At 37.4% G+C, this 26,161-nt stretch overlaps 2 protein-coding genes across 3 annotated transcripts in view; both read right to left on the bottom strand.

Annotated features, from left to right (window-relative positions):
- The window catches only part of skap2 (src kinase associated phosphoprotein 2), a 37,058-nt gene extending 27,912 nt beyond the window's left edge, over positions 1 to 9,146 (bottom strand). For both annotated transcript variants that reach the window (XM_084088714.1, XM_084088713.1), the window contains exons 1-10: positions 9,013 to 9,146; positions 8,261 to 8,366; positions 8,132 to 8,157; positions 7,279 to 7,377; positions 4,717 to 4,797; positions 4,565 to 4,648; positions 3,299 to 3,423; positions 3,152 to 3,215; positions 2,930 to 3,046; positions 2,328 to 2,405 (exon numbers count right to left, since the gene is read on the bottom strand). In XM_084088714.1, the coding sequence (XP_083944840.1) occupies positions 2,328 to 2,405; positions 2,930 to 3,046; positions 3,152 to 3,215; positions 3,299 to 3,423; positions 4,565 to 4,648; positions 4,717 to 4,797; positions 7,279 to 7,377; positions 8,132 to 8,157; positions 8,261 to 8,366; positions 9,013 to 9,052 (820 nt within the window). In that variant the 5' untranslated portion in view covers positions 9,053 to 9,146. The remainder of the gene's footprint in view (positions 1 to 2,327; positions 2,406 to 2,929; positions 3,047 to 3,151; positions 3,216 to 3,298; positions 3,424 to 4,564; positions 4,649 to 4,716; positions 4,798 to 7,278; positions 7,378 to 8,131; positions 8,158 to 8,260; positions 8,367 to 9,012) is intronic.
- A 7,020-nt stretch (positions 9,147 to 16,166) lies between these two features.
- On the bottom strand, positions 16,167 to 18,845 carry hoxa2b (homeobox A2b). Its single transcript, XM_084088712.1, has 2 exons — positions 17,731 to 18,845; positions 16,167 to 17,146 (listed from the first exon to the last, which is right to left on the bottom strand). The coding sequence occupies exons 1-2, from the start codon at positions 18,089 to 18,091 to the stop codon at positions 16,416 to 16,418; spliced, it is 1,092 nt and encodes a 363-aa protein (XP_083944838.1). The 5' UTR covers positions 18,092 to 18,845; the 3' UTR covers positions 16,167 to 16,415.
- Between the last annotated feature and the right edge of the window lie 7,316 nt (positions 18,846 to 26,161).

The following is a 26,161-nucleotide window of genomic DNA, read 5'->3' as shown; positions in this document are numbered from 1 at the left end:
ACTGTTAACATGAAATGTTAGAAGACATATTTGTTGGAAGTTAACTATATATATATATATATATATATAAAAAACAATCTTGAGTTTAAAGGGATATTTCACCGCTGGAAAGATGAATGTGTATTTCAATTGGGTCATTTATGTAGTAGAAATCTGAAATTATTTTAGAATTTGGTGCCTTCTAGACTGAGAAAAGCCAGAAAATGTATTTTTGGCTCATGTGGATGAAAGATGATAACTCCCAGAATGCACTTGCTTCGCTGCCCTACGAGGCCACTCCCAAGCCACGCCTACCGGTTACAGAGGGCAGTATGGAAGAAATGATACAACTAGGCTACTAGTTGACTCATATCATGAGATCACCCCCTATGGGCGGGTTGAACACATGCTGAACAAGCTCCTCCTACTGGCTGTAGTCTCTAACCTCTGGCCAAAAAAGCCTCCGATGACGCAAAATGACAATTTTTGCATTATCTGAGTTTTTTTTCCAGACACACAATACAGAAATCTCTCATCTCAGGGGGACATGAGGGAGGGAAGCACGGTCATTCAAAAATACTACCGGGTTTCTACTGATACAAAGCTTAATGCTAATCTGTGAAGTATCCCTGTAAGTTTCAGTCTCTTTTGTGATGAAATATGTGACCCTGGATCACAAAACCAGTCACAAGTAGCACGGGTATATTGTGGCAATAGCCAAAAATACATTATATGGGTCAAAATGATAGATTTTACTTTTATGCCAAAAATCATTAGGATATTAAGTAAAGATCATGTTCCATGAAGATATTTTGTAAATTTCCTACTGTAAATATATAAAACATTTATTTTTGTGAGTGAATGCAGCACAATCACAAACAAAAATGGACACTTTAAAGACGATTTTCTCAATGTTTCGATTTTTTTGCACGCTCAGATTCCAGATTTTCAAATAGTTGTATCTCGGCCAAATATTGTCCTATCCTAACAAGCCATACATCAATGGAAATATTATTTATTCAGCTTTCAAATGATGTAAAATCTCAATTTCAAAAAAATTACCCATGTGACTGGTTTTGTGGTCCATGGTCACATATGTTAAACTGGTATTTCAGGTAGATTTGCTCTTGGGTTAACAATTACCCCCGCTTGCTCTTGGTGTAGAGCATTATTTATTCATATTTACTAATCTATAATGTCTGCCCAAAGGCGGCACCATGAGTGGGTGTTCATGAAAAGTGCTTTCATAAAGAAAAAAGAAAAGAAAAAAACCCTAAAGGTAAATATCTTGCACCAGACTTTATAGCTGGCAGATTCCCAGCTATGCTGATTTGGCAGATTATTATAATCATTTTCTAAATATAACCACACCCACTGCTGCTTTTAAGATTTTATTCAAGGCTGCGTCTTAAACAACCAGGCATTAGTGTTACACCTGCTGCAGTGGTCTGGTATCAGTAGCTACATAAATGCATCCACTTTTCAGGATAAAAAAGAAAAAAAGAAAAACCCTATCAAAAGATGACAACAAATACTAATAAAGAAAATTCTTATGATAATCTTGCTTTCCAGGATCCATGAAGCCTGTTTTCCCTCCATTATGGCTCTGTCTAGTGCTCTAGCTGGCCTCCTCCCCTGAGCATCTGTCACAAGATCCTGCCTCAGCCATCGTTTCTGTCAGCAGGACTTCCTGTGCTGTGAGCCTGGAGCAGAGGGCCATAGTGGGCCACAGTGCACCAATGGAGTCAGCTTCCTGCCAGTGCCTACCAACCCCTGCCCAGTGCCCAGCACCCAGCAGGATACATGCTTCCCCCACACAGGGACAGAAAAAAACACTGAACCATTTTTAAATAAAAACTGCGAGAGTATCATTTAGCGTTTGTCTTACCAATCAGCACAAATATGTCAAACTAAATATCATTACTCTAAGAAACAATCAATAAAAATTCCAGGTCTCTTCCTGAAGGCCGTTCCTGTGGTCCAGACGACCTTCCCACTCCTATCATCAGTGTTACTTCACCATCTAACCTGCCAAATCCATATGTACCCGCAATATCCATTCCCTCTCTTTCCACTTACCATCTTTTGTTTTTAAAGACCTCCTCCCTCTCTTTTTTATATATATATATATATATATATATATATATATATATATATATATATATATATATATATATATATATATATATATATATATATATATATATATATATATATATATATATATATATATAAAAAGTTAGATAGACAAATGATAGCCACCCAGGCAGATCTGGGAATATATGTGGTGTTATGGGACAGCGGGGCAGGTAGGGGATGGACAGGCCTGCTGACCCAGTGGTAATTACCTGTCATAGATGGTGGTGGAGGTTTGTTGGCCAGGGGCAGGGGCACTGTTTTTTTAACAGGCTGGGGTTCATCTTCCTCTGAGAGGGGGAGAATAGATGTTCCAGTTAGAGCGAAGAGCAATATAGAAATTCACAATTTCTGTAGACATTTTCCACCACATCCATAGGGGAATCAACCTGAGAGGTTTTTACATTAATATTTATGTATAATATAATATAATATAATATAATATAATATAATATAATATAATATAATATAATATAATATAATATAATATAATATAATATAATATAATATAATATAATATAGGCCTGGCTTTACAGACAGGGCTTAGATTAAGCCTTGGTTTAATTAGAACATTTAAGTAGCTTTTATAAACGTGCATTAGATAGAAGCATTACTGGTGTGCATCTTGAGACAAAACAATGGCACTAACATATTTTAAGTTATGTTAGTGCAAGTTGCTTTCAGTTAAAACAGCTCAAATTTGCATTTTAATCAAATTGCCTCGTCTGTGAAACCAGAGAAATGATATATAATATAATATAATATAATAATTATCAGATAAATACACAAACAACTATGAAATTGAAGTGCAAACCAGGAAGTTCTTCATAGATGTCATCATCGATAATTTCGGGCATGGATGTTTGGGAATGGGATACAGGTAAGCAGTCATCATACTCTTCTTCATCTTCAGGAATGATTCCACCCATGTCTGAGAGTGATAACCAAGATACAAGACATTATGCATTTGTGCAAAAAAAGACCCTGCTAGAACAAGTTTAGTGATTGAGAGTGTTTTTATGATGCGCAGTCCTACCTTTAATCAAAAAGTCAATGTGCTCCACCCACTCTTTGGCATCTTTCTCGGACGCAGCACAGAACTATAGCAAAAATGTGTTATAAGAGATAACTATCTGATGATAAGAATAACCACTTTTTTTACATGAAATGAGAGGTGATCAACCTGATATACACGCTTGTCTGGAGCTGAGATCTCAAAGCAGCAATCTCGCTTTGCATCTTTCCGCAGGGTGTTGTTCAGTTTGACAGTGTATCCGACAATGGTAAACTCTCCCTTCTGCTGTTTATCTAGTGAACATTAGTGCAGATTATTGAATGATACGATTCAAGAAAAGAGAAATTGAATTCAGGAGTGCATTTAATTGGTGACGACCAGTGTTGGGAGTAATGCATTACAAGTTGTGCGAGTTGTGTAATCAGATTACTTTTTTTCAAGTAACTAGTAAAGTAATGCATTTCTTTTAAATTTACAATTAAATATTTGAGGTACTTTTTAAAATAAGTAACGCAAAATACTTTGTTTTCCCATTTATTGACTGACACCTCTCCATTCCCCATGTTGTGAGCATGGTATAAACCTGATGGTTATTGTAGTTTAGACTAAATGTGAGCAGGCATTTTACTCATCTCACTTGCACAAATCTATATTCCTCAAAATGGATAATTAAATATGTTAAATTACAAAAATATACTTTATGTATTTAATCTCACTTTACTAACCAATATCTTTGCTGCTGTCCTTCTGTAATCCAATTCAACAATACTAATAAGTAAAAAATAATTTTAGATAAACATCTCATTCATGTTTAATTTTTTTTATTGCACAATTAAGGAGTCCTCCTCTGAGTCCGCACTTTCGCAACGTAACGCCACTTTGACTATCGGGAAGAAGTCTGCTGCGGAGCTCGCTTCTGTGCGGGCTCGCCAAAAGTGTGCTTCAAGGGAGCGAAGTGCTCACGAGCACCCTTCTGAAACCTAAAATGACAAATGTGCACACGGTAGCCATTGTAAGACCAAAGACCGAAAGTGCATATCAGGTGTGCCAATTGGGACAGGGCCCATCTTTTCCTGCATCCTATTTATCTGCGATCCTGAATGGCAGCACAGCTGCAAGCTTTGTTTGAGCTGCGCCCTCTACTGTACAGGAGTGAATTTGCATTTCCTTCATCCTGAGGCTTATTCATTTCAATTTTGGTTTGAAAGGGTCTTTACATTTGCCAAAATTAAAACTGCTTTTTGTTATTAAAAAACAAACAAGCAACAAGTAAGAAAAGTTAACGCAAAAGTTACAAAACACATTACTTACCATAAAAAGTACAGCAATAAGACACTTTTTACGGAGTATTGCAATATTGTAATGCATTACTTTTAAAAGTAACTTTCCCAACACTGGTATTGACACATCTGATCATAATAGTATTTTTCCAACCTTTTTCACTGCCATAGTAGTAGAATATGTTGTTACTTAAGGCGCACCATCTCTTCTGCCACTCATTGCCAAAGAAGCTGTGATCTATAGGAAGTCAAATGGAGGTTATTTTTTTCCACGTCAACAACCTGTTTGTGAACATAGTAACCTACCCTTTCGGCGCTTCTCCAGGTAGCCACTCTTTAAAACAGATTGAAGTTCTTGAGCTGCCACCGGAGGAGACTGTTGAGCGCCTGATTACAACAAACAGACAGAAACAGAAATTTATTAAATCTTACTTCAGCTTTTTTATGACTAGCAGTGAGGAATCCACAAAGAGAAGCACCTGTCTTCACAACAGATTTAATACATTTGCTAAAGGCAACCAGAAAGCTACTTCCACCCCCTTTAGGTTTAAAAATCAAAGGTCGATGTCAAGCGAGACTAAAGTTAGCAGAGATTCAAACCCCGGATGGACTGGATAGAGTACAGCAGTATGTGAAACAGATGCACGGTCTGTTTTCAAAGCAAACCTCCCCTCTCGTTTACACTGCCCTCCCCTCTCTTGTGTACACACTACCATTGCATTGCTGAATGAGTGTGAGTGACCAGAGCAGGGTTATGAATGACACCAGAAATTGTGGAATGTTTGCAATTATGTATAAAGTGCTGTCAAGGGAGCATGACACACGCTGACTGTGAAAAGTAAACTAAACATCCTCAGTGCTAGAGCTGATTTCTGTTAAATCTGGAAGAAAAATGTCTGGTAGAACAACTGCCAAAGAAAACATAAATCATGTGTTTTTAGAGCAAAACAATGGCCAAAAACTAAAAAAGATAAGTGTTTTGAATAATAAGAAAATAAGAACACAATGACACAGAGCATTTTTTTTCTCCCTTATTGCAAAATAAAAACAAATTAATAAAATAAAAACACCATATACACTATTGATCTTAAGTTTGGGATTACATTTTTTTTTTTCAGTTAAATGAAAAAAATTCTTATGTTCATCAATGCTGCATTTATTTGATTAAAATACATAATAATATAGTTAAATACTGCATTGTAGTATATGTTCTCTTTGACGGCAAAGCTCTATTTTCAGCAGCCATTACTCTAATAGTGATTTTTTTTTTAAATTAAATATTATTTGAAAATGGTTGCGTTGCTAAATTAGGTTTGGCACTGGCAATTGAGTGTATTTTTCAGGATTTTATGATGAATAGCATTTGTTTGAAATAGAAATCTTTTGTAACATCATAAATGCCTTTACTGTCATTTTTGATCAATTGAGTCCTTGTTGAGCTTAGATTAAGCCTTAGTTCAATTAGGACATTTAAGTAGCTTTTATAAACATGCCTAAGAAAAACACACTGTGTGCATCTTAAGACAAAACAATGGCACTGACATAATTTAGGATATGTCAGTGCAAGTTGTTTTCAGTTGAAACAGCTCAAACATGCATTTTAGTCTGTGACTAGGCTTAAGCCTTGTCTGTGAAACTTGGGGTTAATACAAACACCCTTGAACTAACTTTATCCATGTTAACTTACAGTGCTAACTTCAAAAGCAGCAAATGTGGTTGCTAAAGGCTGCAAATAAATAGTGGCGACACGCTTTGCCTTCATCTTCAGCTATAAAACGAGCTTCCTTTTTATGGGCTGACTGACTGTATGAACAGAGTAAAAACGTACAGCTCTCAAACAAGTTATAGAGGTGAAGCTCTGACTCTCAACAAATAAAGCCTGAGAGATGTGTGTGTTCTTTTTTCATGAGAAGAAATCTCACAAAAAACGCCCTTTTTGTATTTAATGCCGCTATTTGTATTTACCCAAATAGCGGCATTATCAGTTGCATGAGCTTATAAACTTCACTTTCTTTAGTACATTTGTCCAAAATAAATATTCGTATAGGATCTGCAGTGTGCACTAAGAGGCTTCGGCCCCATCTTTGAGCTGAACAGCTGTTCTCTCTGGCAAGCACAGTGCAAAAGGACCTATAAAACACATGAGTGCACTAGAGCTGTAAACCTCTGCCTACCATATACATACATTACACACAAACCACTCGTATCCTATCCTCTTGACTCTGTGAGTTTCAGAATGCAGTAATCGGATATGTGGCATGACTCAAAAATGATTCGGATGAAATCGATTCCCTTGAATGTAAATTCTACCAACAGCGTTCATTTAGCAGAAGCTAACTAAAACAGAAGCCTGAATTGACATTGGATGTGGACGGCATTGTCTGAGCTGCAGACCATAAACCATTTGCTCAGAGACAAAAGAGAGCTAAACCCTTAACGTCTGTGCCTTCAAACCGTTCCTGAGACTGTTGCCGGGTTACATCAGTCTTTCAAGCACCTCATTCAGCTTTTGTGTTGTTCTACCACTACTAAAAAATCCTAGACAGGACATGACAAAGGACTGCCACAATGATACTGTGTTATGACAGCTAAAGCTGCAGAAAAGGTGATAAGTGATTCATTCATAACCGGAAAGAGATAGGTTTTTTGTTTCTTAATTTATGTGAATTTTATACATGCAACCTGTGTGCAGAATAAATTGCCATGATTCTTTTATAATACTCACAATTACAGCATTCTTCCATGAGAGAATTCAAGGGAACAGTAGCTCAGTCACATGATGTCCCTGTCTCAACAGTTTTTGCAGATGCTCCATGCTCTCTTGTAACACTTTTAATATTGCAATAAATCCCACAATTTTACACTCACCATCATAAGCGTTTTCATCATCCCTGTCAGTCTGCTCTGAGTGAAGCGATCCTCCGTCGTTGGTGTCCGCTTCGTCAGGCTCTGGGAACTCTTCATCTCCTACACAACAGAGTCTTCATCAGCATTCCCAAAAAGAGGCAGCTAGGAGGCCACATTTTCAATCCTCCACCAGAAAAAGACACATTAACTAAGATTATCTAATTCAGATGTTATGCATGTTGCTTGCATGGTGCCAGGGAAGAGAAGCATGTTTGAATCAGTGATCTCCAGTTACATGTAGCATTGAGTGGCACTCAGCCATGTTGTCTCAATTCACTAGAAACTCACTTTGCATAGATTTGGGATATTAATATAGAAGATATCTTATAACACTAGCCTATTTGAATAACATTTCCTGATAATTTCATGTATAAAGAGCATACTGATGGGAAAGCGTGAATTATGCAAATGTTTGTGGTATAATGTTGTACTTCCTGGTCACAATGTAATAGTGCAGCTGTAAAATGCATGTGTTTCCTTGCCCACAACGTGCTAAACCATACCCAGCTCTCTACCCACATCTTAACTGTAAATTCATTATAGGAAACAAAATTCATAAGGGAACAGTCTGGCGTAAAACTTTTCTTAAGCACTCTTTTCATATTTTCCCATCAGGAGAGAAATAAAAATGTCTTTCAAAGATGTTTGCATATCATGAATAAGTAAACAAACCCTCAAATTCAATGAATGCTAACTGCAGCACATAGTAGCCTACCCTATCAGTGGGGAAGTAGGCAACTAGTTCACTTCATCATGCTTGTCTTTTAGCCCCTCCCCTAGACACAAGCACATTCACAAACACATCGAAACTTACGTTTTTCCTTGAAATCTTGTGAGTAGCTGGAACAGAGATCATTAGATTTGTTGAATACTATATCAACATAGGGTCAAAAACATATTCAGGTCAACAGTAATTACATAAATATGCCTCGTAGTCTCGTACCTCGTTTTCACATCTTTAATGCGCTTGATAAAGGCATCCTTTCTCTCTTTTGCTTTCTTGCTCAAATTCTCCCCTTTGAGGACATCCGTCAAAAATGTTTCCAGGTCTGAAAACAGATGAAGCGTAGAATGTCATTTTCCACCCTTGAATTCCTCATTAAAATTACGACTAACAAACTAATGACAATATTAGTTTACTAGCAAGAATAGGCTTTTTGATAAAATACTCGTTGGCCAGAAACAACCCAACTACAGGCAGTCAACTTGCTTTTTGGATGGTAGCTGGTCAACCAGCTAATGACAACAACCTGCACCATCTAATTACGAGCGTAAACCAGCTCGTTACCATTTTCAAAACCATCGCATCATGCTGGACTTTCCAACAGGTATGTTACCGACTAGAACTATAAAAATAAAAACGGCACAAGAAAAAAAAAACTTTATTTCCATCTGCAGTTGAAACTTAACATAGACTCTTTACTTTAGAACTGCTTACTTAGTTAAAACACAAAATAAATCTATCCGCGCCAGAAAAAAAAAATAAACAAAATTGCGGACTAATAGTTACTTTGCGCAAACTACAGGGAAATATTCATAACGTCCATCGGTAGACTAAACTTCCTCTTTTCAGCCAAGTATGAACAGAATGTAATGTAAACTGGGGACAAAACTATTACAGCCTAATCTGATTGCGCTCGAGACCTAAACGTTCGCTTTATAAACTGTTGTTTTATCCAAATATTGCAATGGTACCTGAAATGAGTGTTGTTAAGTCTTCAGGGATGGACCTCATTGTGTTAAACCGCTTGACCCAGTAAGATAGCCTTCGAAACACGGAAGTTACAAGTGGACTGTGAAATACGGAAGAGGCAAATGCCTACCCTGCAGAAACCACTAGCTATTCAAATTAGACAGTATTATTTATCACGTCGGCTCCAGCAGAAACATTTGGGTACCTCAGACAGTGCACTGGGGAGTACGCTTCCTCGTCCACTTTTACGTGCTCGCTTTGACAGGAATAATTAAATAACACTTTACATTAGTAATTTCACTGCATTTATTGCATTATTCTTTGTATTGACATGTGTCGGTGATAATGTTTACCTTTGGTGTTTCATTAGCGTGAGAGCGGAAAAACAGATGAGAAACATAAAGCATGCTATCTGATCTAATCTGAATCTAGAAAACAACAACAAAAACGCCACTACTTCCATAGCTAAGGCACAAAGGCAGCAATCCTCATTCCGTGACTTTGGGTAAGTAACTGAATTTGAACTGTAACTTTGTAACATTCAGTGCTGGTGCATTAGTAGAGGATTTTAGTGAGAGGATCTAAGGACCTTTTAGAGATTTAGGCCTGCTGTTTGGAGTGGGGCCCACTTATCCTGAGGAGGGAGACAGGTGAAGAATGGGGGTGATGCACAGCTTTCATAGAAAAACACATAGCTATCCATCTCCATCTGGCTCTCTCTCTCTCTCTCTCTCTCTCTGTCTGTGCTCTCCTCTGCTGCTTCACAGAGATTACTGCAGAGAGCAGATCCTTGCCAGGAGACCTGCACTCTGTCACCTTCTCAAAGTACTTCTCTTAGAGGATGATAAGGAGAGGAATTTGGTTCGTGAGGGGGTTTAATTTTTAAAAGGAATACCGATTTAAATATTTTTTTCATATTATAATTGGAGTGGGATGGATACTGATTTTTCAGACAAGCCTAGTGATATATTTATGCACATAAGCAAACGAGACTATTTATAGGAATGTCTCGAATGAAAGATTAAAAGGCTAATTTACTTTATAAAGGTATTGGCTGGTATTCAACACTGACATCCTGCATGCTTGTTCGCTCGGCTTGAGCGCTGCTTGAACCTCATTTGACCTGGCCACAGATCCATCTGGTGAGGAGGGGGAAAGAGAGGTGAAGTGCCCTTTGACCTTTTGAAGGACAGGGAAGCAGCTTCATATCTCATGCTCCTTGGCCGTGCCTGTTTGATCTGGACTCACCTCAGTTCACACTTCTCAGCTTCTGGCCCACAAGTGGAGGAATGTGTGTGAGTGTTTTAATGCAGTTAAAGGGATAGTGAAAATTCTGTCATTAATTACTCACCCTCATGTCGTTCCAAACCCATAAGACTTTCGTTCATCTTCGGAACTCAAATGAAGATCTTTTTGATGAAATCTGAGAGCTTTCTGTCCCTCCATTGACAGCTACGCAACTACCACTTTTACGCTTTAAAAAGTTCATAAAGAGATCGTAAAACTAATCCATGTGAATTGAGCGGTTTAGTACAAATTTCCTGAAGAGACTCGATCGCTTTATATGAACAGATTGAATTTAGGCTTTTATTCACATATAAACATTCATCAACACAAACATCAGTTATGATATAAAGAAGTTCAAGCATGTTCGCTTGACGTGCAAGAACCAATGAGGTTAATTCTCGTATGTTACACAGCACGTTTGAGCTTCTGCATGAACTAGGGCTGCACGATTAATCGAAATGAAACTGCACGCGACTATAATCTGCAAAGGCTGCGATTATTTTATGCGCAGCTTGTCAGTGCAGTTTGGCTGATCGGTAGTAAATGCTCCATCTGGAAGCCAGAGGGCGCTCTCACGCAGACACGCCAAATATGCCCCACTGCTGAATTAGACCAACACTATCTCACGACCAATTCGTACGAATGATAAAAAGTTGGCTAATTCGTACGAATTCGTACGACCTCACTCGTACGAATTTGTACGATTTGTCTAAACCCACGTGATGGGTAGGTTTAGGGGCGGGGTCAGGGGTGAATTCGTATAGAATTCGTACGAATTAGCCACCTCGTAGAATTTGTACGTTTTCCCGTGAGATCAGGTTGAGTAGACAACACGCGTCATTTCAGGAAATCCCTATGGGCATCATACCATCGTTGTAGCTGAATAAACAGAAGATTTAAATGCTTTGATTGATTTATTAAATGTTGTCTTTTGTTGGACAATAGGTTATAAATGCCTCTTGTATGTTTGTAAAGATGGTTGACGCGTGTTGCTTTTTCAAATGCACGTTATAAGCGACTCAAACTCGCAGTGCTTTCAGATGGAGCAGAGCCGTACGTCACTGACAAGCTGCGCATACAAAATAATCGCCGCCTTTGCGATTTCATAATCGCAATAATCCAAATCGGTTTAAGTGCGATTTCACGTTAATTTGCGATTACTCGTGCAGCCCTAGCAAGAACCAATGAGGTTCATTCTTGTCTGTTACTCATCACGTTTGAGCTTCTGCAAGAACCAATGAGGTTCATTCTCATGTTATGCAGCACATTTGAGCTTGGTAGTTGCGTAGTTCATGGCTTATGGAGGGACCGAAATCTCTCAGATTTCATCAAAAAGTTCTTCATTTGTGTTCCAAAGATGAACGAAAGTATTACAGGTTTGGAACGACATGTGGATGAGTAATTAATGAAAGAACTTTCATTTTTGGGTGAACTTTCCCTTTAACATGCTACATTAATATCATCGTCTTTATTAAATTAGGCATATTGTACTTATCTTCATCCCAAAGTTCTAGCATAATACTTTGTTTTTTTCTCTAGGGCAAGAACAATGTTTTAATCATTTTTGGTCGACATGACTCTGTGGTCGCCAGCACTGTCATGCTAGTTCATGTGGAAACCACAGACTGCCAGATTCTGATTCATTCCTTTTTTTGTGTGTCAGCTTTGTGACTTGAGTCTGTAACTTTTGCATTTGCTTTGGTTTTGTTTCAGAATAATTCATTTATTGGAAGAACACAAACAGCACTGAATAAAAAGTTTTATAGCAGCCGAGTGAAGACATAATAGCCTTGAAAACGTACCTGAGATGGATGAGGTCACCAGCAAATACTATGACATGTCATGTGACAGGTAAGTCGTATCTGAATCAGACCACCTGAACAGCCCCCAAACATAAAGGAAGAACATCTGAGGGCACGCTCTTGCCACTGTAATTCACACTGCCTGTAGGGTGCAGGAGCATCTGTGAAGTTCAACTTTGTGATGGACGAGATGGTGTTTTTGCCCCTTGGCCTCTGAGGGATTAAGCTGCTCAGGTGTTGTTTTTAAAAGACTTAGAATTAGCTTACGTTTAAACATTTAAACTGTCTTTTGACACTTTCACCACCTGTTTTCTGAAGGAAAAAAAAGTGGGCCCCCTGGATTGAACCTTGAGTTCACGTTTAATGTTTCATGTCAACAAATGAATTCATGTGGCAATCATATCATATCTGAAATGTACATTTGTAACTGTTGTAATTGTGTGACTCGTTAGCAGAGCTTTGACTCTTTGATTGTTAATTACTATTGATATATTCATGAAGCGTTTGCAGTGACTCTGAGTCACACTGAGGCCTCGGTTGCAGCCTTAAGAAGAAAAACACTTTTATGTTTGGTGAAAATAGATGTTTGAGAAGCAGACCACGTAAGTGCAACTAGAAGAATAATAATTGCATGCTTCAGGAATTCCATAAACATGATCTATGAGATAATATCATGCTTCATAGAGCTAATTTGTTCATTTGTATTCTGTGGTTGGCCTTGGTTCTTCTACTTGAGCCAGTTCTGATTCAGACCCTTAAAGGGATATTTCACTCAAAGCTGAAAATTCTGTCATAATTTATGCACACTTATTTCACAAACATTTATGCCTTTTTTTTCTTTTTTTTTCGTCCACAGAACCTGATTCTGTTTATCTGTTTTTGTCCATACATTGAAAATCAATAGATTCCAAAACAACATTTGACATTTTTCAACAACAACAACAAAAAATCTTCTTTGTGTTCCACAGAGTCAAAGATTGTACATGAGGGTGAGAAAATGAAGACAGATTGTCATTTTTAAATGAACAATCCCTTTAATTGGTATTAGCTTTACATAACTGCACACTCAAATTCATATATCAATTTGCAGCTATGTGTGTCTTTGCTGTTTATATTTGGTGGTTCTGCTCAAATTTTGCTCCACCCTCAGAATATCTGCATGAAGCCCACCTGCATAGGAATGACAAAAGGGACCACCAAGCTTAAATGCATGTTTCCATGGAAACCAGCTGAAGGCTGAGTGCACTGACTTTAAATGCCTGCATAGACATTACAGCCCGAGTCAGAGGACTAGCAGTGCATGGTAGTCCTCTTTAGGCATTAGCTGTCCGGACCGGAATTGTACTTCGCACAGATGGTTCATCGTTCATGGGATGATGGGACGACCAAAAATATGTCAGGCTCCCTAACTAAAACCATAAACTTAGGCTGCAAAACACTTGAGAAAATAACATCATTGTAGGAGCACATATGCTGAATGGTTTCACATCAGTTTGCATTAAGAAACAGTTGATTGTTCAGTTTGGGTGAGATCGTGAAAATGGTGTGACTGTCAAACTTTATGCCAGTTTTTAATAAGTAAATAGCAGGTAATTATACTTAGTGTCCTTGCAATACCATATTTTAATATATGTATCTCTCTGCAGTGATATGCAGGTCCTAGTGGGGGCTCATGTGAGTGATTGTGATGCATAATATAATATAGAAAGGCAAATTTGGTTTATCCAGCATTCTATTTTACAATCTCAGCATTGAATCTGGGGTTCTCACAATAGTTGTGAAAGAGCTGACTTCCAAATCCAACATACATTTTATATATTTCAAATATTATGTACAACGTTTTCTCAAGGAGAGGGTTACAATGACATTTTATGAGCAAAACTTTTTTTTTATTCAGTGCATTTTTTCTGTAAAAAATTATTTTCATGATTTATCACAACATTTTTTCTTTTGTCAAATCAACTTAGATAATTTAGGCTATGTGGTTCAGATAACAATATTGTTTTCATTTCTGTTGATTAAACCAATCTCCTTCATTGTATTAACTCAATTTGTTTTATTTAAATTAATTCAAAATTAAGGCATTCAGGTTACTTACTTTTTAAGTTAAACCAACAATATTTATTTTACAGTAGTGTATTTTACAGTAGTGTGGTACTTCCCTGCATATTTGGATCACTTCTCTGTGGCAAATCTTAACTCAGTCTTTAACCTAGTTAAAGAATGCCGATCACGTGTTTGGTTTCGTCAAAGGACGTCAGTCAAACTATTTGTTCAGCCTCCATTTGGCGCTAAAAGCGTATAGTGCTCCGAACAAGTTTCTGTAGCCTGCATCTATTTGTGTATGATTTAAACTTTTTAAATAATAGTTTAGACATCATAATATTAATTTATTAAACCAACTAAGATTGGAGGATTTGAAACATATACTTTGATAATATCTGAAAAGCCCTCAGACCATGATAGTAGACATAAACTGTGCCGAGGTCTACCATGGTGATATATCAGTCCTACATCAGTCCTGTGTAGTAACTTAGCCAGACCTTATACTACTAGCCTACTCGGATCATTCTGCGTCTCTAACAAATGCCTATGTGCGGTGTGAGCTGTTGGCTGCTAGGCCTCATTTCCATTTCAACACTTACGCTGCGATTGCAACGTGGCGTCAGATGTTTGGAAATATTCCCCAAAGCTAGATTTCACTGAACCACTGATTTCGTCTCATAGCCTATAAATGTAGTTTTGAATTGGTATCCTCACAAATGAATTTCCTACAGGAACGGAACTTGCACTTTATCGTGTAGGCCTGTACATATCATTAAAAATGACTCGAGTCACCCTTATTATTAAACAGGATACACCAGCCACGGATAATCGTGGTTAAAGTGTTTATTTTTTATTTTAAAATAAATTAGGCTACCTAAATTGTGTCCGTTAAGCTATAGAACCAGAATTGACAGTCTTTTTATTGTGCAAAAAGTAAAAATCATTTGCCAATCATTTATTTTAAGGCTGTAACAACGAGCGGATATCAATAGAATTAGTCCAAGAGGACACATAGGCTTCTATGTTCACAGAGGGCCAAAGCATTCAGATGAGATCGTTTATTAGCTATTTATTCAGATTTAGAGTTTAAAAGATATAAATATTAATAAAACACGAGCAGACCTAAGTCTTAGTTTATCCTATTGTCAGATCATTCCTTACGGCGTTGCCTGTTGATAAAACGTAGGTTTTTTTTGTTTGTTTTTTGGATAACTCTAGTTATTAGCTGCATTGGTCTGATTTGGGACACCGTTAGCCTACATCAATCACATCCCATATACAATGTATATAAATGAATAATTATTATAAATTATATAAGCTAAATCATTATTTTTTTTAAATGTGGTTTGACTGTTGAAATCCGTTCTCATTCTCAGCGGCGGATTGAATTACGCGGAGTGCTGCCTCAACACCAACCCCCTGTCGAAGGTTTAATAGGCAATAAAATTTAATTGCTGAACTCCAAAACGTTATAGCTCTTGGCCAGGAGATTCCCTGTGTCGTCAGATACAGTAAAGGGCTTATTTGTGTACACAGCATCAAAAACATTAGTCTCTTTCTGGGTGTAATCTGTTTTAGTCTACAAATTTGATGGCATCTAAAACTTCCCAATGGGTTAATTTTATACAGTTAAAAATCTAAATTTAACGCCAACTACGCAAATGGGAAATTAGCAAAGATTAATATATATATAAAAAGAATGTAGCACGCAATTAACTGCGTATTAATTTTGCGCACTAATAGTTTCCAAGATTACATATATTAGTTTCGATTAGCGGTTCTAAACTTAGCCTACATTTGACATCCTTATTCATATCTAAATTTGTCCCTCGAAAAAATGATGATAAAATGAATTAATCTTCAACAGGTAAATAGCCTACACAAAACTCTATCATAATACATCAGCAAAATAGTTAATAGTAATAATATATGTATACTTTGAATCTTACTTCATGTTTAATAACAAACCTGTTATTTCTTAATCTGAATAGTGAAGAAATAAATAACACCGCTGTTATTTTCAATAACAAGTACAAATTTATTCTATGAAAATATGGCGCTTTGCCGGCGAGCGATACAAAAATAAAACGTGAAAAATATCACTTTTTTTTCCTGACATATTTTCTCTGTACACAAAAATTATCACTCGATTATTGAAAAACTTACCTCATTGATTAATGGTCTAGGCCTATATTTAAAGTCACAATTAAATACACAGACCATCAATGTGAGAAAATATTGACGTCCCTATAATGAAACTTCAGTTAGAGTTAGTAGCTCAAGTGTTGCAGGTCGATTGTTGTAAGCGTCTCAGAGAAGAAATCAAAGGCCTCCGTTGATAAACCAATGGGGCTGTCTACAGATTCTGACAAACTTGGGGACACGGCATCTGAGAGGTGTAAGCATGAATCGTTGGAGAAAACGTTGAAGTCCTGTAAAGAGACGTCCAGGGCCGAGGGACTGCCATTGTCCTGAGCAGATGCACAATCCGGGGCCATTGTTGAGCCGCAGATAGGAACAGTGGGTGACGGGTTGGGAAAATGTTTCAGATGTTTGTCATTGCTACCTAAAGGAGAGACAGTTGCGCTTTGGGAATCACTATTGTGTCCATTCTGTGACTGTTGTGAAGTTAAGGTATTCTGCTGAAATGGATAACCCTCTCTTTCCAAAAGCGCCCCTGATACATTGTTTGCCACTTGTTCGAAGAAAGATTTCCCATCACCCCGTCCGCCTGCCTCCTCCAAGCTCGGTGGTTTTCCATCGCCGTTGTGGTTTTCTTTACACTGCGTTTGCCGTTTGTGTTTCATTCTCCGGTTTTGAAACCAAACTTTGACTTGCCGCTCGGTGAGATCCAGCAGAGCGGCGATTTCCACGCGCCTTGGTCGGCAGAGATACTTGTTGAAGTGGAACTCCTTCTCCAGCTCCAGCAGCTGAGTGTTGGTGTACGCCGTTCTGAGTCGGCGAGTTGCCCCACTGCCACCATCAGAAATCTCGGGCGAGCCTATGAAGGGATTATAGCATTACACATTATTGATACGCCACTAATTATAACTCTTGATTTTTTTACAACGGCGCTGTGGGGCTTAAAGCTGACCCCACAAACTTGTCAAATATATTGCGTTTCTCAGGGAGCATAAATTGTTTGTGGGAATGGAGCCACGGCACTTGAATAATTTGTGTCCTCATCCCCTATGCCAGAATATACTGATGTGTCTGTTGTGAGTGCGGAGAGGTCCGAGTGAAGATTAATGAACACGCCAGCTGCCGAGTTGAGTAATGGCAATCTATCATTCTTCATTACTGTCAAATATTAAAATTCATGCCCTGCACTACAAGTAGCTAACACACAGTTTAGGAGTTGTCCAGAACAGATTCTCCACATCCAAAAACGAACAAAAAAGTTTTAGGTATTACCTTGTTCGCATTCAGTTCACATGACCCATGAGGATAACAAACTATCATGCACTTTCACCAGCATGGCCTTGCGCAACACGACAACTAAAAATAATAATACTGACAATAAAAACAATTGCATTTCGTTTGCAATGAACTGTAACACGATAAAATTGCATTAAATCCAAATACCTTGAGGGGAGAAGTATAGTGGACCAGGGTCGGTGGTTGTTGCTGTCGAAGTTGTCTGGTTTTTCTTGGATGCCTTTTTCTCCTTCATCCAAGGGTACTCTGGGGGTAAGGATGCGGCAGGCAGCGGGCATGAGCCATTAGGGTTCTGCTTGGGCCGGCTGTGGCGAGGGTGGCTGCCGGGGTTCAGGCTTGGAATGGTCTGCTCAAAAGGAGGAGGAATCAGTGTCGAGTGTGAAAGCGTCGAGCTCTTGATTGATGAACTTTGAAATGCATCACCGACAGGGGGAAAAGATGTCAGGCACTCAGCGAGCGACGGCTGACTATTGATAAAACCCGTCTCTCGCTCGAATTCGTAATTCATCTCCTCCAAGTCTTGCAAATTCGCCGCTCACAAATTTGTGACCCAAGGAAGATATAATGAAATATCGTGCCGGGTTAAAAAAAAACTATTTTGCTGATTACGGCCGTATGGGGACCGCGGTGCCATTAAACTATTGCTTTCATGGAGACAAGGTTGAAATTGGACCGTATTGCTTGTCACATGATTACCTCTGTCCAATGACAATTTGGGGTTTAATCAAAAGAAGCCACTGTCTGTGTGATTGATCGAAAAAAGTCCGAGAGGAACGCCTCACTCTCTGGGACGGGCTAGTTTATTTACGCATTTATGGTCAGTTTGTCCACTGCTCCGTAGATGATAAGTATAGCCAGTACCTGAAACAGAGTGACAGTCTGCTGTTTTTCCCTTATTTTTTGACCGGCCCTCGGCTGAAGATCCCTCAACACAGCAACTGAACACATAAAACACACCAATAGCCACGATCGAGGAAACCCATTAATCCTGAGTCTGGGTTTTTACTACTTTCTTAGAGAATGCGCGCTCTCGTTTGTGAATGCACGAGCAAACGCGCGCGAGAGAGTACGCGCGCACACCGCGCGCGCAGGGAAATTCTTTGAAAGCCCTGACGTGCCCGCGTGTTTACACGCGCACTGAAGCATTACGCTTGCATTAGTGTTGTTTTAGTTTGAGACATTGTAGCCTAGTTATTTTTAAATGATTGAACTTTTAAAACTACATCAATTCCGATTTTTTTTTTTATTATTACATTCTTCTACTAGTAGGGCATCTAACATCGTTAATATTCAATGTAGAATTTCTGAAATGTCTGATAATACATTCAGTTGAAAAAGAATACATTTTGTAGTATGTAAATAATAACACACTATGCATTTTACCTGAATTGAGCTCCGTAATTTGTTTAAACGGTGCTAAATCGTCTAACAGGAAACACATCGCTACTCACCAATGTTATTATTCATGTAAAATAAAAGTGTAAATCCACTAGGTTTTTTTTTCGTTCAAGAATGTCTCTTCTATGTTGCCCTCAGAAGTCTTTAGCTAAGTAGGTGTAGGCCTCGAGCACTTTATTGCTTATATTCCAAACAAAGAGCCCTGGAAGCCTGCACGCTATCAATCTTACACGCCAAAAGGTCTGACAGCTTAGTGCCCTAAGAACACATTTAAACCATCTAACACTCCCTTAGATCATATGTGGCCAGGAAGAAGAGAACAGCGTAGTACTAACGGTTGAGACTTTCTCCATTTTATAAATTAAAATGACTTAAGTGATATTTTCCGATTAAAGGATTGGCCTTGATCATAATTTTCATACCGGATGTGCTTCGAATGGACCAGCGTTATTTCGGACCTAAAATCGTTTGTTTTTAGATTTTCGTTTCTGGAAAGCCAGCCTTTATCGAAGGGTTGGGAATGAATAGGATTACATATTGTTTTTAAGAGAAAAAACGTGTGTTTTTGCAGCTACACAGGAGCTATTGTGTGTAGAAGAACGTGGGTGTCGGCATTCTTCAAAAATACCCACTCCTTCCTACACATTTCCAACACGAACGAAAAATCTTCATCGTTTCCCACGAGCTGAACATCGAGATCTATCAAGGATGTATATTTATGGATACTGTTAAATGTAACATTAATTATATGTTCATTTATCTGTTGAAATATTAAATCATATTTACATTGCATTGTGTTTATTCTAATTAGATAGGCCTGACAGAATGGATATGTGAGTATATCAAATTAAATTGCAGTGCTTTAAATTAAGCATATTTTTGTTTTTGCAAATTGGCAATCGAACTGTAAATCTCATATGTATTTGCAAATGTATTAATGCATGTAAATGAACACTAAATGTATTTGAATTGATGTGCTTTTATCGGAAAGGCGTTTTAATATTTGTCAAATTCGAATTTAATTCCAATATTTTATCAGACTCTTTCCTGCACAATCTTTGTTTATTGGATTGAGTAAAATTCTCAATGTCGATATAATGTTGTTGACTATGTGAGTTACCTTAATTCAAATTAATGAAGCCTTTAACAATGCCTCAGTGTGTGTAATTAAAAATGTACATTTCGACATTTTAATTCACGTTCATGACTTGCAAATAAAATATTAATTAGAAACAATTCTGTTTGTTGCGTTTTAAAGCCGGTGTGTCTAAAAGGGCAAACCAGTGTATTTATTAAAATAAGTGTTATCATTTTAAATGAGATATTAAATAATTGTTTGATTATTTGGCAGTTTGCATGATTTTCGTCCACGTGCTGCGTATATGTTCCAGCACCAGTCTTTGGATGCGTCTGGCACGATGGACAGCCTCGCTGACCGTCTGTTAGACTAAATAATGAATTCTGACGGTCATAAAACACAAGTTAAGAGTGAAAACTTGGCTCGTTGGATCAGCAAACAAATGAAGCGTTCAATGTGTTACATTAAAAGCTAATGCATTAATAGATTCAGTGAATAAAATATCTTTACGCATTCCAAAATGTAACCATTATAATGGTTACATATTGAAATGCGTAAATATATTTTATATATATCCTATATTGTTATTATTATTCATGTATTTAGATTGTAAACCCTTTTTTTTTCTTCAAAATAATATTAGATGAGTTTTATTTTTTTCATTGGTAAAAAGTATAGGCTAAGTAGTTTGTTACTGACCGAATTTTCTTTTTTGTACATGCAATTAAATATTTTCTTATTGGGTTTATATTGTCTATTTAAGCGAATTAATTCGTTTTATAAATCTCCATAACTCTTTATGGTGATTTATGTAGATTTCGGAGGCCTGTTTAATAACACATAGATCTGAATGATGAATGGAGTTAAGGTAAATAACACTGCATTATAATATAGGCCTGTTTCTGAATATAATTATGACAGTAGGCCAAGTGAATGAGATATGGTCAGCTGAATGGACTTGATCTCTGCTGCTTCGGTCCAACCACATTTCCAAATCTTTACGCTTGTGTAAAAGCAGGGTTTGATCCGTCTGTATCCTTCTCAGTGAGCTTTGTAAATTAGTGCGAGCGAGGCGTATATGGGGTGTTTATGATGTCTGCGAAGGCAATAGCTCTGGCAACAGTGGCGTTTGATGGATGACCCTCTTCTACCCACACACATTGCACTGGGTCGTAAACGAGCTCCAAGCTCCTATTGTTGTGCTAGAGGTGTATGTCATTTCCGGGCATATGTACTATATACCCCTGCCCGACAAGAGTATCAAGCAATTTTATTTAGGATATGACGTTGTGAGAGCTCGTGCACCATGAAGATTAGATCCTTTAACTTGCCGACGTTAACAAAAATGTAAAAATTGTATAGTTAGAACTTCTTGATACTAAAAGAAGACAATAAAGCAGGGTAACTTTGTAAGCCAACGTCTAGGGTTTTGCAAATGATTAGACTTATCTATATCTTAGGGGCTTCTTTTCATCAATACTTTCACGAACAAAAATTAGGAGACCAAATGCATATCGATTTACAACCCTATCTCCTGAAATGCGTCTCTATAGCGATTTACGTGTGTATGACATCTTTTTTACCTGCCTGGCAAACTGTGGGTTAGTTGAATGTAAATTCTTAGAGTAATCTGATCCAATGGACCAATAACGTTGACCATTTCACTGGCTAATCGTGTCTGATCCTTGGGGGGACGTCATGAGTCTCTTGCATCAGGAAACGAGAATGCCTTCTTGTATGCAAGGTATTGGAGTAGCATATAATTGAGTAGCAACAACAAGCAATTATTGTAAATGTTTTGTGAAAGAATATTTTATGTCTTCAGTACTCGAAGGGAGGCATGAAATAGATTGGTTAATAATGCACATTTGTTATAAGGCTATTGTAGGCCAATGATATTTTACGATTCATGATTAGCCTTCGTTGTTTTAGAATTGTTTGCCTAAAACAATCAGAAGTAAAGTGCAGCATAAATTTTAATACTTTTATTGTTAGATTATTAGGCTATCAGTTGTCCTATAAACAATAGCGTACAGACCTAGGCTATATAGGATCAGTGGAGGCTCAGCATCGCCCTCTTTCTGCTAACCGCCCTGCTTCAATAAACGCGTAAAAACTGTGGCTAATTCGTACGCATTCATACGACCTCACTCGTACGAATTAGTACGATTTTTGCAAAATCGTACATATTTTACGAATTGCCCAATTCGTATGAATTCATACGAATGACCTACCCCTGACCCCGCCCCTAAACCTACCCATCACGTGGGTTTAGACAAATCGTACAAATTCGTACGAATTAGCCATCTTTTTATCATTCGTACGAATTCGTACGAAATGGTCGTGAGATAGTGTTGGTTTCTCTGTAACGTAACGAATATGATCTTAGACGAGTTAACACTTCTAATGTCCCCATGTCCTTTATAATGATACACAATGTGAGCAGTTATATGACATGACTTTATCTTTAATTCATCACTATGAGGCTTTCTGAGTATGAATATTTTTGAAAACCAAAAAATTTATTTAGAAGATAACGTGCAAGTTTTATGTTTAGATATTCGCGGTACTTTCGTGTTGATTATTATTTCTTTAACGCATTGGTGAAAGTTCCAGGCTTAGTTCCTGAGCTGGTTTTCGTAACGATGAATTTAAGTTTTAATGAGTATTCCCGAACCAGAACATAAATCGCAAGTTAGGCATACATACCTAACTTAGAACATAAATCGCAAGTTAGGCATACATGCCTAACTTGCGATTTATGTTCTGGTTCGGGAAACCGGCGTTACATTATCGTAAAATACCGTATGACGTTAGTTAAGTTACTCTCTAAGTTACGTGCATAGTTACTCTCATGACGTGTGTTGTAGGCTTGTTGCATCACCGGGAAATCCAGCTCACAGCAACATAATATCTTCATTATCTTTACATACTGCTTCCGTACAGCAAGCAACGTGAGTAAGTATTACATGGATTTTACTCTTTTTAGTGAAAGAGGAAAATGACTATAAACAGCTGTCTGGTTTCCTGAAACACTGGGCTAAGTGGGACCGAAGTTCGTAAGTGCTACTTTATCACTTCGGCCTCTTTCCCAAATGCGTCGTTAGTCTACATTTCACCTATAGGCTACCACATAGAAACGCTCGCGGATTAACAAGGGGGCCCAGACCACTCATAAGACCATAAGGTGCTTCTTCTTAAATAGCTCTTCACCTTCACCTTGATCTACAACACAGTATAAACAATATGCAAGCATAGTAAATGTAAACATTAAACCATCAATTACTTTTTAAATTATACACTGAAATCTGCACCTGTCATGTAATCTTAACAGTTGCAATATCATTTCCATGCATAGGTCGTGTAGCCAACAGATTTCCGGTGAAATATTAATTTATTATTGCATATTTAAGAAATAAACATGTCACATTTTGAGGTTTTAGCAGCTTATGCAGTGTCTCTGTCTACCTGGTGCACTTACTCTTCTTCTCTTAAACTTAAGGGGTTGTTCGCCCCCAAAATATCCTTAGGTCATACAATGAACATTAATGGGTCCAGTGTTGTTTGAACTAAAATTTTCTGTAGCACTTTTTCCATACATACTATATGTACTTATAGTAATTGCAATAACTTGGTAATGACTACTAACACTGAACCTATACCTAAACCTAACCTTAACCCATGTTACCAGTACTTTTTAGGCAAGTACACTGGAAGTACACATACTGTAAAACAAAGTGCAACCAAATGTTCTTCTGAAAGAAAGTCATACAGGTTTGGAATGACATGAGGGTGAGTAAATGATGACATTTAAATTTTTGGGTGATCCCTTTAACTGATTTAACCCCAACCTGACACTCCACCTCCTCATGCATGATTGTGTACACAACTAATAATAGGTATAAAGGTCAAAGCTACAAAATGTATCCTTGGTTCAGTACACTCCAACACATTCTAGCTCTTTCTCATTTTCCATTTGGCTACAATCCATTTGGATACATACAACATCCAGTACACCCCTCTGATCTCGGTTAACACTTTGGGACCTAATACTATACTCGATTTGTTTTCAAGTTCAACTTAATAAAATTAGGTGATGGTTTGAATTGCAGGTTGTCGTCCCATATCGACTCATATTGGGTTCCCATAGAACCTTTCAATTAAAAGTTCTTAAAAGAACCATTTTTTTCTTAGTGTGAAGAACATTTCTAATGTAAAGAACCTTTTTTCATTATATACTCTCTTATAAATTGGCATCTGGTTCCATGAAGAACCTGTAACATCCATGAAACCTTTCCACTGGAAAGGGGTTCTGTAGGTTCTGTCACACTAATATTTTTTTTAAAGAACTGTTCCCTGAAAGGTTTGTTGGGGAACCCAAAATAGTTTTTCTATCGCATCACTGTGAAAACTTTCTTTTGAAACCTTTATATTTAAGAGTGTAAAGAAGCTTTTGTCCAGTGGAAAGGTTCCATGGATGGTGGAAGGTTTTAATGGAACCATAGATAGCAATAAAAAAATAAAAAAATATTTAAAAAAATCCAGATTTATTGGTGAAACTGGGGGAAACTACATGGTGGGAGGTCATGTTTGTACTTGTATATAACTTATAATGGTCAGCATTCAAGGTAATTCAAATAATTTTCCAAACATCAATCCATGGTGCTCTCAGAAAAAAAGGTACAAAAGCTGTCGCTGTGGCGGTACCTTTTCAAAAGGTACACTTTTGTACCTAAAGAGTACATATTAGTACCTTAACAAGGTACAAGGTACATATATGTACCTTTGAGGGACTAATATGTACTCTTTAGGTACAAAAGTGTACCTTTTGAAAAGGTACCGCCACAGCGACAGCTTTTGTACCTTTTTTTCTGAGAGTTTAATGGTTGATGTAAATAAAATAAAAAAACGTTATGTAAATCAAAAGGTAACTGCATATAAAATTAGATGCACGTGATATGGGTTCTTAATTTTTTGCAATATTATCATTATCAGTTCAACTTGAAAGTCTTGCATTAAGGCTCAAAATAAAAACTAAATGAAATGAGAATTCAATCTTTGTCACTTTGTCCACAGGCCTTTTTAACCAAAAAATGGTTTTGAACCTTAATGGACAGTTGTTGAAATATTTGCAGCAATAAATAGGTCTTGTTCGTGGCTGGCCCTTGTTAAGTTAGGTTGCTGTAATCCGTTTTGTCACTTGGTATTTTGAAACAAACCGCTGTCGCCACCTGCTGGATACTAATGGTAGTGGCTCATTTAATGGTAGTGGTGGCTCATTTGGCCAGTGTGTTTGTTAAAATACAATATAATGTTTCCCAATTCTGATCAAGGAGGCCCCACAGCACTGCCCAATTGTGGTGTCTCACTCATCAGACACACCAAATATAGATCATGAAGCACTTTATTAATGAGCTGATTCACTGATGGATCGGGTGTTAAATAAGGGAGCACCTTTACCAAAACGGAAATATTTAGAATTCCTATAGTCATACCATTTAGCAAAAACGAGTGCACCTTTATGATTCATAAAAAACAGGACAAGAGTTCATAAAAGTAAATAAATTAAATAAATCGAGGAAAAAAAAAAGTATGCTTACATTTAAATGACCAAAAATGCAAAATAGCGAAGACACTGGACACAGCAAGAAAAAGTACAATGCGTCAATAGTTTTGTTTCCGCAACAAATGGGTGATCAGTTCTGCAACGTTTTAATTGTTGCTGAGGAGTAATAAAGTAATTAGCAGAGGAAAAAAACAGGCAGTGTGGCTAAGCCCCATTTTACGATGCTGTCTGGTTTAGAGCCTTTGAAGATCTGCAAGCAAGGTATAGTTTTTTTTTGCTTTCGGTTTTCCTTTATTTTGTGTTTATTTAATACACATAATACAAATAATAATAATAGCATAATATTAATATTAATAAGAATACAATAAAAAGTAATACAAAATAAACTTTAATTTTTAAATAAATAAAAAACGTACATTCAAAATGTTATAAAATATATCCCATGTAATTGTATTGACACGCCTACAAAAAGTCGTAGTTCCGCCCTCAAGCGCTTTGCACCCCATAAACAGTTAAGACTGTGATTGTGGTTTATT

Source organism: Abramis brama (assembly GCF_963993115.1).
Source record: "Abramis brama genome assembly, chromosome: 17".
Lineage (NCBI taxonomy): Eukaryota > Metazoa > Chordata > Actinopteri > Cypriniformes > Leuciscidae > Abramis > Abramis brama.
The sequence above is the reverse complement of the archived record's forward strand: the minus strand, read 5'-3'. Positions and strand labels throughout refer to the sequence as shown.

Bases quoted from the DNA above. Each gene is read 5' to 3' on its own strand.
- hoxa2b (XM_084088712.1), bottom strand. From the start codon at position 18,091: ATGAATTACGAATTCGAGCGAGAGACGGGTTTTATCAATAGTCAGCCG. The intron at 17,147-17,730 runs GTATTTGGATTT...ATCCCTTCATAG, and splicing joins ACTATACTTCTCCCCTCAAG to GCTCGCCCGAGATTTCTGAT.